The 14,090-nt window shown below is 33.2% G+C and overlaps 2 protein-coding genes across 2 annotated transcripts in view; both read left to right on the plus strand.

Moving 5' to 3' along the window:
- Nucleotides 1-14,090, plus strand: part of LOC150098432 (uncharacterized) — a 126,031-nt gene that overhangs the window by 108,216 nt on the left and 3,725 nt on the right. Inside the window, exon 3 of the mRNA XM_090405040.1 lies at nt 3,198-3,414. Coding sequence (XP_090261166.1) covers nt 3,198-3,403 — 206 coding nt within the window. The 3' untranslated portion in view covers nt 3,404-3,414. The remainder of the gene's footprint in view (nt 1-3,197; nt 3,415-14,090) is intronic.
- LOC150098433 (general transcription factor II-I repeat domain-containing protein 2A-like) lies at nt 8,809-9,712 on the plus strand. The gene is made up of 2 exons (XM_090405209.1): nt 8,809-9,083; nt 9,232-9,712. The coding sequence occupies exons 1-2, from the start codon at nt 8,809-8,811 to the stop codon at nt 9,710-9,712; spliced, it is 756 nt and encodes a 251-aa protein (XP_090261335.1).

A 14,090-nucleotide genomic window follows, 5' to 3' on the forward strand; every position in this document is an offset into this window, starting at 1 on the left:
CCCTCTGGCGAGTAGCATCAAACTGGACAAAACAGAATATATATCTTTTTTTTATTTAATAAAAAATAACTTTCTAAACAATCTTTTTACGGCTAAAATTATTGGAAAGATGAATGCGGCTTTTTTGCTAAATAAAATCCACACAACATTAGTAATTAACTCGTTATTTGGGAGTGAGCGATGTTTTCGTTTCCTGTTTGTTATCACTGAATGTATTGATCATAAAACAGTTGCATTGTTTTAGAACTAGGTATTTGGTGTTTACATTATTATATTTCATTATTTACACATTATCTTAATATATGATCTAAATGTAGATCTTTTATCTAAATATGTGTTATTATTTTGTCTTTGCAGCTATTTATATTGTGAGTGTCATAAAATTGGATGGTTCATAAAGTTAGTAGTATCAGCATAAGCAATAAACCCTCAGATAAATGCAATTTATGTTTTGGCAGTCAGTACTGAATTTTCAAACTGCTGCAGCATTTTTGAAGAGAGGTGCTCTTTTATTGATGTCTTGAACCGTGTATCAATAATTAAATTAATTTCGTTTTGAGCAATCACGGCAGTGACTTTTATTACGAGAATTATGACCAGATTTCCACTTTTTGTAACTTCTGTTCTAAGTTCGATGTTATCTATCCGTCTTTTTTATTCGATAAAGTAACCAACAGGATAAAAACGTGAAATTAATTAATAAAAATCCCCGAGTACTTCGTAAATAGTTTTATTTTTTAAATAATAAATAAATAAAATCTCGCATCAGAGGCGTCTTGGTTGGGTTTCTCCAAACCTTTCCAGAAGTGCATGATGTAGATGAGAAAATCTGCTGTGCATCCTGATTGACTGAATCCATATTGGTGGTTACTAATCAGTAACCACCAATGTAAGGAATCAGTGTAAGCCAACAGTTTGTGTGTGGAGTATCTTCATGACTAGGCTAGTTGTATATAGGGGCTGATGACTTCAAATCATTTACCTTAGTATTCCATAATGCAAAGCACACTTCATTATGGGAAAGACCACTGCTCAGACCAGTTTTGGCCTTTATTGAGGTCTTATCAGTGAGATATAGTGTAGAGATTATTAAAAAAAAAAAAAAAAACTGGTATTAGTTCAGGAACACATCTTTAGAACACAATTGGTGGGATGTCATCTGGACAATGAAGCCTCTGTGGTATCCAGTGTGTTCTAAGATTCTTGTAACATCTTTCTAGCAGAAGGTGAAAGGAGGCTTGCAGTGCAATGTTCAAGGTAAAGCAGTGATTTCATCACCTTTGCAGGACTTGGATGAGAAGAATGATGACAGGTCAGCTTTATCTTTAGACGATGTTGCAGTCCTGCCATCTGGGTGAGATGGGTGGTAGAAATGGATAGAAATTGCTCTCAACAGCTTTTGCAAGGGACCAGACAGCATGGCTGCTGTTGACATTGGTGGAGGGTTTTCTCCATTTATCCCCTTCAGAATCAGACCGAGCTATGTTAGTGATGGCTTTATAAGTGTTGTGTGTTTAGTATAAGCTGCAAATTAAGATTTTTTTTTTTTTTTTTGCCTCAAGCTACTTACAAGCTTTTTATTTACTTCCCTAGGAAAAACCATAGCTTGGATGTTGGGTCAGAATTGTGATCTGAGTTGGGAATGATAAACCCCATTCATAAACTATATAAGTTTATGAATGGGGTTCTAAGTTTTATATAATTTCAGCTAATATTTCTCTCATGTCATCATGCATATCAAGGATTTAGGTCTAGCATGGCCTGTTCCAGCCTTAGAAGTCATCGTTGAATCTTTTAAGAGGATATCCTGGTTTTCTTTTTCCTAAAGGCTTGTACTTTAAGGCTTGTTTTGGTAATCTTTCTATTTTCATTCTTTTGAATGTGTTCCATCCATTTATGTTTATATTTTTTAGTTTTTTCTATTACTGATTCTTGGTTTAATTCTTTCATAATATCTTTGTTTCTTTTGTGATCAAATAGAGTGTACTTTGCAGTTTTTCGCATAAACTTCATTTCTGCTGTTATTAATCTCCATTTGTCTTTTTGTTTTATTGTCCAGATTTCACTTCCATACAATAAGACTGGTAGGGCTAATGTATTGTATAGTTTAAGTCTGGTTTGTTTTTGAACTAGGTTTGGTTTAAATATAGAGTTAATTACACCTGTTATTTTTAAATATTTTGCAGTTTTTAGGTTTATATCTTTTTCATTTTCATATGTGATCATACATCCTAGGTAGTTAAATGAATTCACCTGTTCTAAGATGTTGTTATCTATTAGTATTTTAGTTCTTACTGAATCTTGTCCTTTAAAGGCCATAGTTTTTGATTTTTTTGTTGATATTATCATACCATAATCTTTGGCTATCTCATTTAGATCTAAAATAGCTTTCTGTAAGTTATCTTCGGAATTTGTAATTATTATTTGGTCGTTAGCAAAAAGGAGAGTGTTTTAAGTTCACAGTAGGAGAGAGTTTAATACCTTGATGGAAATTTTTATTCCATTTTATTATTATTTCATTTAGGTAAATATTAAAGAGTTGCTGAGAGGGGGCATCCCTGTTGGACCCCTTGGTTTATCTCTCTCATTTATCGCTCATGATTTAATCTTATTTGTATTTGATTATTATTATATATACTTATGATAGCTTTTAGGATATTATTTGGTATTTGTCTTTCTTTTAATATGTTAAATAAAATTCTTTTTTTAACTAGTCAAATGTTTTTTCAAAGTCAACAAATTAAATGATATGTGTTTCTAAATTGTATTCTCTTCTTTTCTCTATTATTAATTTTAGGCAACAGGCTGGGTCTGTATATGATCGTCCTTTTCTAAATCCATTATGTACTTCTAAAATATGGTTTTCGGAATATTTCATTAGTTTGCTTTTTAAAATTCTGCTATATATTTTGTAACAGGAATTTAGTATACTTATACCTCTATAGTTGGACCATCTAGGGAAAAGTTCATTTAGTCTCAGATTAAGTAATAAATGGTGAAATTAATTAGGTACTTAATATGCCAACTCAATTCCAGCATTTATATTTCATACTGTCCAATTTTAGAAAACTAATGAGTTTAAAAGCAGTCTGTAATATAAACATATACCAGTTGTTCAGATGTAATAATTTGATAACAAGATAGCACACTGAAATTTTTTTTTCTTTTGAAATTGTAACTACTTTTTTTTTCTTTAGGAGGATTAGCAACATACATGCCAAGTGTTCTTAGTACTACAAACACATTCCAGCTAGGTTTATCTAGACCTAGAGAAAACTCTGATAATATTAAGGAAACAGAAACACAACAAGAAGAAAATAATGAAGAAATGTTAAAGCCTGCTGATCCAGAAGAAACAGCCTCCTGGTCATTCTCAAGCACTACTTCAGATCTTTTATTCTGAATTTAAATTTGGTGAGTTTCTTAGTCTAATTATTGTATGGAGGAAGCATATTTGTATAACACCTTATTAACATCCTATACATTTCTGACATATCAGGATTCTATGGAATATTTTCAAAATAAATTTAATTTTTTTTAACCAAATCAACCCAGATTGGATTCTGATTGTCAGTAAATTTGTCAGTACAATCAGTCTTGCCATTGTTTGATATATAAGAAAAGTTTTTCTATACTAAGCTTCTTAGCATAAAAAAACAAACTATTTTTTTGTCTTCCAATTTTTAAATGATCTTCTTCTCTTCCGTCTAAGATGGGTTGAATCTTCTCTTGAGCAGGATCTTCCAGTCTTCTCTATTCCTTGATGTTCGATAAAGTTCCTTATATGTTCTGCATCCCGAGATGTTCTTTATTAATTTCACCCAGGTAATTCTTGGTCTTCTGGGTCTTCTTTTTTCAGTTGGAAAAGTATTGATTAGGACGTTAGGAAGTCTGTCTGCGTACAGTGTGGCCAAACCATCTCAGTTGTTATTTTCTAATTTTTTCTATTATTGTCTTTTTATATAAGAATTCTTGTTTGACTGTGATGTTTGTTTTCTTTTCTATCCAACTTGTTCTATTTATTTTTCTTAAGCATTTCATTTCAAATGCCAGCAGTTTTTTCTCCTCTCTTTTCTTAACTGTCCACGCTTCTGCTCCATAGATGACTGTTGGTATAATTATTGCTTCATATAATTCGATTTTGGCTTGTTTAGATATCTTGTTTGTTTTCCAGATTTTCTGCAATTTTCCCATGGTGGTCCATCCTATCGCTATTCTGTGTTTGATTGTTTTGAGTTCATCTATTGTTTCTGTTAGTTTTGATCCAAGGTATATGAAGTTGTCTACTTGTTCTATTTGTTCTCAGTTTAGGGTGTCTGAGATGGTAGTTCCGTTCCTCCCTATTTTCATCACTTTTGTCTTTTGTATATTTATTGTCATGTCATATGTTTTACAGGTTTCGTTTAGCTTGTTTATCAACTTTTGTAGTTCATTTGTGGTTCTTGCAATAAGGATGAGATCATCTGCATGTTTGATATTATTTATGTTTAAACCATTGACATTGATTCCAGGCTCATTGTCTATTGCCTTCTTTACAACTTCTTCTAGATATATGGGGATAATGGGCATCCTTGCATTACTCCTTTTTGGATCTCTATGGGTTCTGTTGATTGTCTTTTTTAATTATTGCATTTGTCTTAGAGTAATACTTTATCAGAAACTGTATTATATATTTGTCTATTGCTTTTTCTAGTAGAATTTTAAGAAGGATTTCTCTGTTGATGTTATCAAAAGCTTGTTTAAAGTCCACAAAAAATAACAATATAGTTCTTCATAGTCTTCTCAGCTGAACTCTGCTAGTTGGTGCAATGTGAAAATTTGGTCTATTGTTGAATAGTTTCCTCGGAAACCAGCTTGTTCTATGCCTATCATTTCTTCATAGGTGTTTTTTAATCTATTTTGTATAATTCTTATGAATATTTTATAGTTGTGGGAGAGTAAATTGATTGGTCTGTAATTTCTGCAGTCTCTTTTGTCTGCTTTCTTGTATATCGGGATGATCTTTCCAGTTCTCCAGTCATCTGGGATCTCTCCTGTTTGTAGTATTTTATTGAATAGGGTTGTTAAATATTCTATTGATATGCTGCCTCCATATGACCACAGTTCAGTAGAGATAGTATCAATGCCTGGTGCTTTATTGTTTTTCATCTGTTTTAATGCGTATCTAACTTCTTGTAAAATTTTTAGGTGGTCATTATTTTCTTCCATTGTTGGCATTGTGGTTTTGTTTCCTTGGTGGAAGATAGTCTTAAAATGGTTTGACCAGATTTTTCTTATATCTTCAATATTCCCGGTTTCAGTCATCTTGTTGTTTATCGTTGTTACTCCTTTTGCTGAGAATTCCTTTGTAATTTCTCATACAGTATCCTGGAAGACTTTTAGGTTGTTTTGTTGGTATGCTTCTTGGCATTTCTTAGCTTTTTCTTTTAACCATCTTTCTTTGGCTTTTTTGCATAGGTTATCAACTTCATTTTTTACTGCTTTGTATTTTTCTCTATTCTCTTCATTGTTTTATTAGTTTACAAGTATCTTGGCCTCTCTTTTCTCTTCTATTGTAGCTACGATTTCTTAGGTTATCCACTGTTTGTTTATTTTGGGTTTGGTACCTAGAGTGTCTTTTGAAATTGATAACACCGTTTTTTTTCCCTTCTTCCCAGTATTTTCCGCTGTTCTGGAAGATGGAAGGTTTTAATTTCAAGCACGTCTGTTCTAAAAATAGACTTCTGCTTGAGCTATCTTTTAGTTTTGATAGGTTGATGTTTTCTTCTTTTTCTGATATTGTTTTTCCTGTTGAATTTTATCTTCACTTTGGCAGTTAATATTTCGTGGTCAGTGTCGAAACCAAAACTTCTTAATGTTCGTACATTATTTACTGATCTTATCCATTGTTTGTTTATGATGATATAGTCTATGCAGTTCTTTATATTACCATCTGGGGATGTCCATGTATATTTATTATTAGGGCATTGATAGAACAATGTGTTTGTAATCATTAGATCATTTGCTTTACAGAAGTGGAGTAATTGTTCTCCTCTGTCGTTAAGCTCTCTGTATCCAAATTTCCCCATCACATCTTTTTTGTCTGCTGTGAACTGTCCTATTTTAGCATTAAAATCTCCCATCACTATCATGAGTTCTCTATTTTTGGGATTATCTATTTCCTGTTGTAGTTCTTCATAGAAATTTTCTATTTCTTCCTCTGAATGGTTACTGTCTGGTGCATATATTTGGATTATTTTAATTGTTTCACCTTTTTCTTTTGCTTGAAGTTTGGCTGTTATTATTCTAGGAGACACTGGGTTTATTTCAATTACTGAGTGTGTAAGTTTCTTTTCAATTAGTAATGCAACTCCTTCTCTGTGTATGTTATCTTTTCTTCCTGAGAAGTACAGTCTTCCTTCTGGCAAATCCATGAATCCATCTCTGCTCCAATGTGTCTCTGATAAACCTAAAATACTCCATTTCAGACATTTTAAATTTTCCTGGACTAATTGCAATTTTCCAGGTCGGTATAGTGATCTTATGTTGAGGGTGGCTACATGTTTCACGTCCTTGGCTGGCCACATTGCTGATTTCTCACCTACTCTATGTGGTCTTTGGGTAGGCGCGTCGGCTGTCCCATACGCAGTAGCACTATCTTGGTTTGTAGACTTTCTCCTGCTCATGAAAGTTACTGGCATAATAATGTAGCCAGCTTGCCATGCCTCTACTACATCTTGTGGTCCACGGCTCTTTATTCAGAGCAACCCATTTGGATTTCCCCCATCCACCACCTGGGGGACGTGCCTGGTAGGAGTGTGGTCTCCCCCAAGTTAAATGATCTGTAGGAACTATTTCAAAATATTCAGAAATAAATATAACTTCAAAGTATTTCATTAAACAGAGAAGCTAATCTGAATTTTTGATATTTCCTTCAATATTCAAGTTATTTTGTGGCACCAACGGAGTGCCCTCCCGCAATGAATCCTGGGACTCTTTGGAGGTGTAACGTTGTAATAATAATAATGTATATACAAAAAAAAAAAAAACTGTTGCAAAAATTTGTGGCAGTTTATATATGTACATTGTATAAACTTCTGTGGAAATAGAACATTCTAAGGATATGTTTTCTGGTATCCTCCACACACAAACTATTTTTTATTCTCTCAACTAGTTTTGTGAAAATTCTTTTGTTTTGCTTCGTCGGGATAATTACATGGATAAATTAGAAAACAAATAATAACTGTAACAACTGTAGTGAAAATATTCGAACATGATTAAACAATGGAAAGCATGAATTCGCAATTGTTTTGGCTGGTGGTTCATGGGTTCTTGTATACTGCTGCAGATAGGAGTGATAAATTAATGAAAATCAAACTTGATATTATTATTATTATTATTATTATTATTATTACATGACGCCTCCAGGGCACCTACTCTATAATTCTGTCTCCACCACTCAATCCACCAACTAGAACGAACCACAACTACACCAGCGCCATCTACCACCCACCACCACTAGTATTTTCACAGACTATCACAAACATCCGTGCCCACGGCGGGATTCGAACTCGCAGCCTTTTGGCTGGAGAGCAGATACGCTAACCACTCGGCCTGCACAAGGGATGATATAAAATCGTCCCTTGTTTTTTGTTGCACTGTTGAGCATGCTTCATCATTTGAACTGATTCTTTGAATGCTTTTGAGAGAAAAAAAAAATGATAATCTGTGTTGAGCATTTTTGTTTGTTGCCATGCTGCTTAACGCTTTTGTTTCTGTTGTATGTGCTGCCAGTACTGATTTGTGTCTTCTTTTGTTCTTTCAAATGTTCTGATCAGCACATACCTCTCTAAATCTGCTTGTCTGTCTTATGTAATGTAAACCATGGCTACAACTGATCTCGTAGATACCTGGTGTTTTAAGTGGTGGATGTAGCGATTTTGGGTGATTAGAGATCTTGTTGATTGGGTAGAAGGTGACATTTAAGTTTTGCTAGCAAAGCATTTTATCTGCGAATGATTATATATATATGGGAGAATCATTGTTCCTCTAAAGTCTTGGTTTTCTTGTTCATGTGATTGTTGTTGGAGGTTGAAGGTTTTATTATTATTATTATTAAAGTTTTGTTATAGCCATTTTTATGTGATTATTTATTTATTTGTAGAAAAATGCCGGAAAACATATTCCTATGTACATATATGTTGGATCAATTTTAAGACTTAATTTGAATAGTATGACTAAAGATTATTATAACTATGTTTTGTTTTCCATTGCTTATTACTATATTTTGTTGTGTATAGCCATTTATTTAAATCAGGGATTGCCAACCTATGGTGCATGTGCAAAAGTGGTGCATTGGACTCCAATAATAATAATAAAAAAAGTAAGCCTATTTATGCCAAAAGTATTAACCAAAAACTGATTTGTAGAAAAAAATGCTAAAACATAGTGATTATTTTTAGCGATTTTATTATTTCGTGCACATCTTTTGCACATTCACTTGTTTGATCCTGAGGCACCAAGTGTTAGCAACAGCAGTGTGTTGCTAACACTTGGTGCCTCAGGTTTCTGTCAGTCAGTTTACAATTGATACTCGTGTGGTAGGGAGTTGTGCTTTGTCCTTTGTGAACATTTGCAGTTTTGTACTTTTTTGCAAATTAAGTCTTGTATTTACATTCAGTTACCCATCACAGTGCAAAAGAAAAACAAAAGATGAAAAGTAAGTGTGAATTCAGTGAACAATGGGAAAATAAGTTCTAATTTATAGCAAATCTGTCAGGAAAACCATTCAATGTTGTTTGTGAAAACACTTTCTCACATAACAAAGACATGATCTTAATAGACACTATAAAACACATCAAACTGAAGCTAGTGCTTGGGTCTGAGTTACAGAGAGAATATGTGATTAAAAAAAAGGAACAAATCAAAAGACGAAATATTTTTGTTATAGGAAGTTATGAAATTTTTGCAATGACAGAAGCATCCTACAAAATTGCTTTAGTGTTGGCCAAAAAGCAGAAATCTTTCTCTGATGGAGAAGAAATTGTTAAGCCTTGTGTCCAAATATTTGCAAGATGTCTTGGTGATAAAAATTTGAAAGGAAAGTAGATGAAATTACTCTGTCAAAGCAAGCAGTTATGTTTGCTTTGACAGAGTAATTTCATCTACTTTCAAGAAGCACTGAAGAATTCTCTCATGATATATCTGGGCAACTGAAAGACTTTGTCTGTGCTTGTACTTTCTTTTCTTTAGCTTTGGACAATCTGCTGACATATGTGATGTAGCTCAGTTAAGCATTTTTACAAGAGGGATTGATAATTTTAATGTTTTTGAAGAACTTATCAGTCTTGAATCACTTCATGGAAAAACAAGAGAATCGGACATATTTGAGAAAGTAAAATCATGCCTAGAAAATCTACAAGTAGATTCTAGTAAAGTCATCAGTATTTGTACTGACAAAGTGCTGTCAATGATAGGTAAAGCCACTGGGACTACAACTTTGCTTGAAAATCTTTTCTGTCATCCTACTAAAATACCACTGCATTATACACCATGTGGAAAAACGTTAAATTTACAGCATGTTATGTTACCAGTTGTGAAATGTGTGAATAAAATTAGAGCAAGAAGATTAAACGGAAGGGAATTCAGAGAAATTTATGAAATGTTAGATTTGGAATATGACAATCTTGTTTTTCATTGTGAGGTGAACTGGCTTTTAGAGGACAGGTTATGAGTAGAGTTTGGATACTGAAAAAATATTTTTCATAATTTTCTAGAAAAGAAAAATGAGCTTCCTGAGGAAATAAAGAGCCCTTTTATGTGATAACATTTGGCTTTGATTTAGCATTTTTAGTTGATGTTATCAGTCATCTCGATGATCTAAATTTGAAACTGCAGGGAAAGAACAAATTGTATCCTAATTTAGTAAATGTCATCAATGCATTCAAGATGAATTTAAAACTGTTTACTTCTCAGTTATAAAATGATGATTTGAATCAGTTTCTGCCCTTAAAAGAACAGAGTGAATGTGCTGAAGATAATGGTAATTTTACAAAATATATTGAAAAATGAAGTTATTGCAAGAGTCAGTTGAAAGTTGTTTTCGTGATTTTGCTGAAGAAGAGGACTGCATGCTTGCATTTATAAACCAATTTCCACTTACTGAACAAAAAAAATCGTGAAAATGTCTAGTAACATAGAAATGGAACTTATTGTTCTGCCCTTGAAAACAAATTCATTGTTGAACATGAAATTTGATGAGCTTCCCTCAGTCCCAAATGCTCCAGACATGACTAATTTCTGGCAATCATTACCATGTGAGCATTTTCCAAAATTTTCCAGAATTAAAAAAATCTGCCCAGAGTTATATCTGTTGTTTTGGAACGATGTACAGATGTCAATAAGCATTTTCAGCCATGAAATTGATTAAAAACAAAATGAGGTTGCGATTGGCTGATTCAAATTTGAAGAATTCTCTGCTGTTCTCAGTGATTAATTTAACTCCAAACATTTAAAGCTTGGCAAAATCAAAACAGACTCAGATTTACCTCATTAAGGTAAATAATGTTTATCTTGTTTTTATATTAAATCAATATATATCATGTTTATATTAAACATGAATATTAATATATATTTTAAAGGGAGTTTTTAAGGGTACAAAAGTTGTATGGTGCATCTGAACTTGTACATGAAAAAATTGTTTACATTGCTTATTTTTCTTTCTTCTTGATGTTATAGCTCTTGAAACCTCTTTTGCTGTCAGATCTTTTTGCTTCTCTTAATCAGTGTTCTAATCTTTCATATAATCCTTCTCTTTTTTTTGGGTGGGGGGGGATTTTGATGTCCTAATGCAGTAACTAGTTTAGTATATAGAAGTCTTAAATGCAAGAAAAGTGCATTCATGTGGTAACATAATTTATTTTCTCATGCCAGGAAATGCCGAGTGGATTTTTTATTTTTTCATTTGTTAAGAATGGGACTTCATGCTCCATTCCATTTTCTTTTGAATGGAATCATTTTTTGCCCCTATTTGAGAATCTTTTTGTTTGTCTCAAGTATAATTTGCTTCCTTAATAAGATTACATGCTGGTCACTTTAAGCATATCTTAGTTTTATATGAATAATATTTGGATCATTATAATGATTCTTCAATTTTGTGTTGTTTTCTCTTTCTACCTTATTTCTATCTATATTAATATCCTGATACACTGGTGTCCAAAAGTTAAGGACCAACTGCAAATAGCTAGATGTGGACATAAATTTATTGACAGCATATTAATAACTTATGTCACACAAAAAATGTGTTATAAATTTCATGCAAATCGCAGTACATTTTTGGCAAAAGTTACAAATTTATTAGTTAGGAAATTAATGTACAATGCTCAAAGAAAATTATGCAGAGAGAGAGAGAGAGATTTGAATATGGAATATGTCCATCCCAAACTGCAGTGCATCTCTCACAATGTCATACCATGATTTTGCCTCAAGAACTCCTGAATCCCTTGGTGCTAATCATGGTATGACATTGTGAGAGATGCACTGCAGTTTGGGATGGACATATTCCATATTGAAATCTCTCTAAAATCTCTCTCCAGAAAACAAGCCTTGTTTATTTTCTGGAGGGATATTTTGACCAACTATGCATCTTTCTATTGCATCCCAAATGTGTTCTATGGGATTGAGATCTTTGGAGCATGATGGCCACTTGATTTGATTAATATCCTCAGTCTCCAGAAGTATCTATCCATATGATGTGGTATGGTATTGTCATCCATAAAAATGAATTCTTTGCCTACAGCATCATGGATGATATAATCCTTCCTCACACCATGATCCCCAACACTGCCATATCTATTCCTTTCAAGGACATTCTTGTGATGGTAATCAGAACCACTTTCATGCTGATCGAGTGTTGTCTAAATTGGAGGAAAGACTAAAACAGCTGTCATCTGCAAATAGTGCATTACCCCCATTTGTGATTTGTCCAATTTTTATGGATACTACTGAAAACATGCTCAATGATGAGCTGTAGATAAAGAGATGCAGACTACAGGCCTTTGGGCATATAGGCCTACTTGTTGCAGATGTCTTGCCACAGTTTGTTGTGCTAGCCACTTGCCTGTGCTTGAATGGAGCTGACTTGCAATCTGACCTGCCATGATGCATTGAATACCTTTTACTGTTATAACCTAAACAGTAAAAGGGACATTCCACTCTGTGGCAAGATCAGTAATTCTGCAGCCTTTTTTCCAATAATTCTTTCTCACATGAAATCATCTAGATGATTGTCTTTGAGACATTACAAGACATGCAAGTTTGCAACTTCTTTCCTTCACAAAAAGAGCTTCCTTCAAACACAATTCACTTAGTGCAGCTTTTTGTCTTTTATTCTGTTCAGTGTTACCACTTTGAACCCCTTTGTATGCAATTCGAAAATTTGAATGTGTACTTGCTTTCTACTCATAATCATCAGTTATCCAAATTTCCCCAAGCTGATTCATCTGAATTTGCAGTTGTAATCTTCAGAAATAGTGTTTGTCCTTTGATTTTGGACACCAGTGTATGAGACATATATATTTTTCTTAGATGCTTTTTTTCATTGCTAAGGTTTTGCATTCTTATGCAAACTGAAATATACCACTGCATTCTGTCGTGGGAGACAATCGCTGTTGAATTTATTAAATATAATATGTGATGGAAGTTCCCCTCCCCTCAGTTATAATAAGTTGCAACGATAAAGACCTTTTCCAATATGTGCCTACAAGAGAATCTGAATAGACTGGTGATTTATAGAGAAGTTATAATGGATGTCTGCTTAATACTGCCCAAATACAAAGTTATGAATTATGATTTAAAATATTCCATCAGGAATACTATATCACTGAGATTTTGCTGTAGGAAACTAATGAGGTTGTGGGTCTCCAGGACAATGTCCCAAAGTTGGTAAAATAACAACAGGGATAACTGTGCAGAGATGGACATTGATTTGTAAAAATGAAGTTATAGAATATTGGTATGAAGATAGATTAAAGTGGGCAGAGAAGTGAAATAGTAGAGACCTACAAACTGGTAGAAGGTTGTTATTGGTTGAAAGTGGTTGAAAATCTTTCAGTGTGTAATGTGAAAGCATCTAGAAGTGCAAAGAACAAGGAAATTGTCCTCTGGAAGTTGAAAGGGTATGGTTAGCAAGGGTGTGTGAGCACATGTTTAGATTTTTCTGTTAGCAAGTAGTTAAAGAACAGAATGGCTTGTGCCCATTCTGAAGAATCAGAAAATTCTCATGAATGACAAATAAAATCTGGATCAGTATATCCAAATCTTAAATGGCATTGAAAAGGAGAAAGTTAAGTCAGTAACAAGTGGAAATACCTGAACATGAAACCTGAGAAACATTTTATTGGAATTAAGTGCATTCGATGCATAAAATGAAAGGAAAAAAGACATGTAGGGGATGAATACAATTAAGGAGAAATTGAGTGATGTTGCTTGAATACATTGTAATCAAATTGTAAAAGGTGGAAACACAGTTTCAATTATTTTATAAGAGATTGTACTTGTGGAGATATTAGTTCCCTCTTTGAATATTCTCCAAGAAATAATTTCAATATACATGTCAAAAGTGCAAGATGCTATTTTCTTTTTTTGCATGTTTCATTATTATAATGACGTAATGACCAGTTGCCTTTATTAAATCTGGAGGGAAGGAAACTTTATCTTTACTGAATTTATTGATAATTTCTGTAGTAAAATCACTTAGTATCATTGGCAGACTGCTATATTCTTGTCCCTTAATCTAGTTAGCATTGGGCAAAATGCAGTTGTCAATAGTGATGTGATATATCAGTATCTAAAAAAAGGCTGAAAAGCCAAGGCATTAGAAATGTCACCTACTCTTTTTGTGGAGTTTTAAAAAATAAATAAGACATGAAAATATTTATTTTATTATACAATGATCATCTGAATAATATAGCAATGTTTGGTTCTAAGTTGGATTAGAAAATTTAACAAAAGTGTCTGCATAGTGCAGTTGGAAGAATGATGGGCCATTGTATCCTATCATTGCAAAATATAGATTCTCTGTCAATCCATTTCTGGATGCAAGCTCTTACCAA

This window comes from Typopeltis vanoorti, chromosome 15 (assembly GCF_054136105.1).
Source record: "Typopeltis vanoorti isolate ZY-2024b chromosome 15, IOZ_Tvanoo_1.0, whole genome shotgun sequence".
Classification (NCBI taxonomy): domain Eukaryota; kingdom Metazoa; phylum Arthropoda; class Arachnida; order Uropygi; family Thelyphonidae; genus Typopeltis; species Typopeltis vanoorti.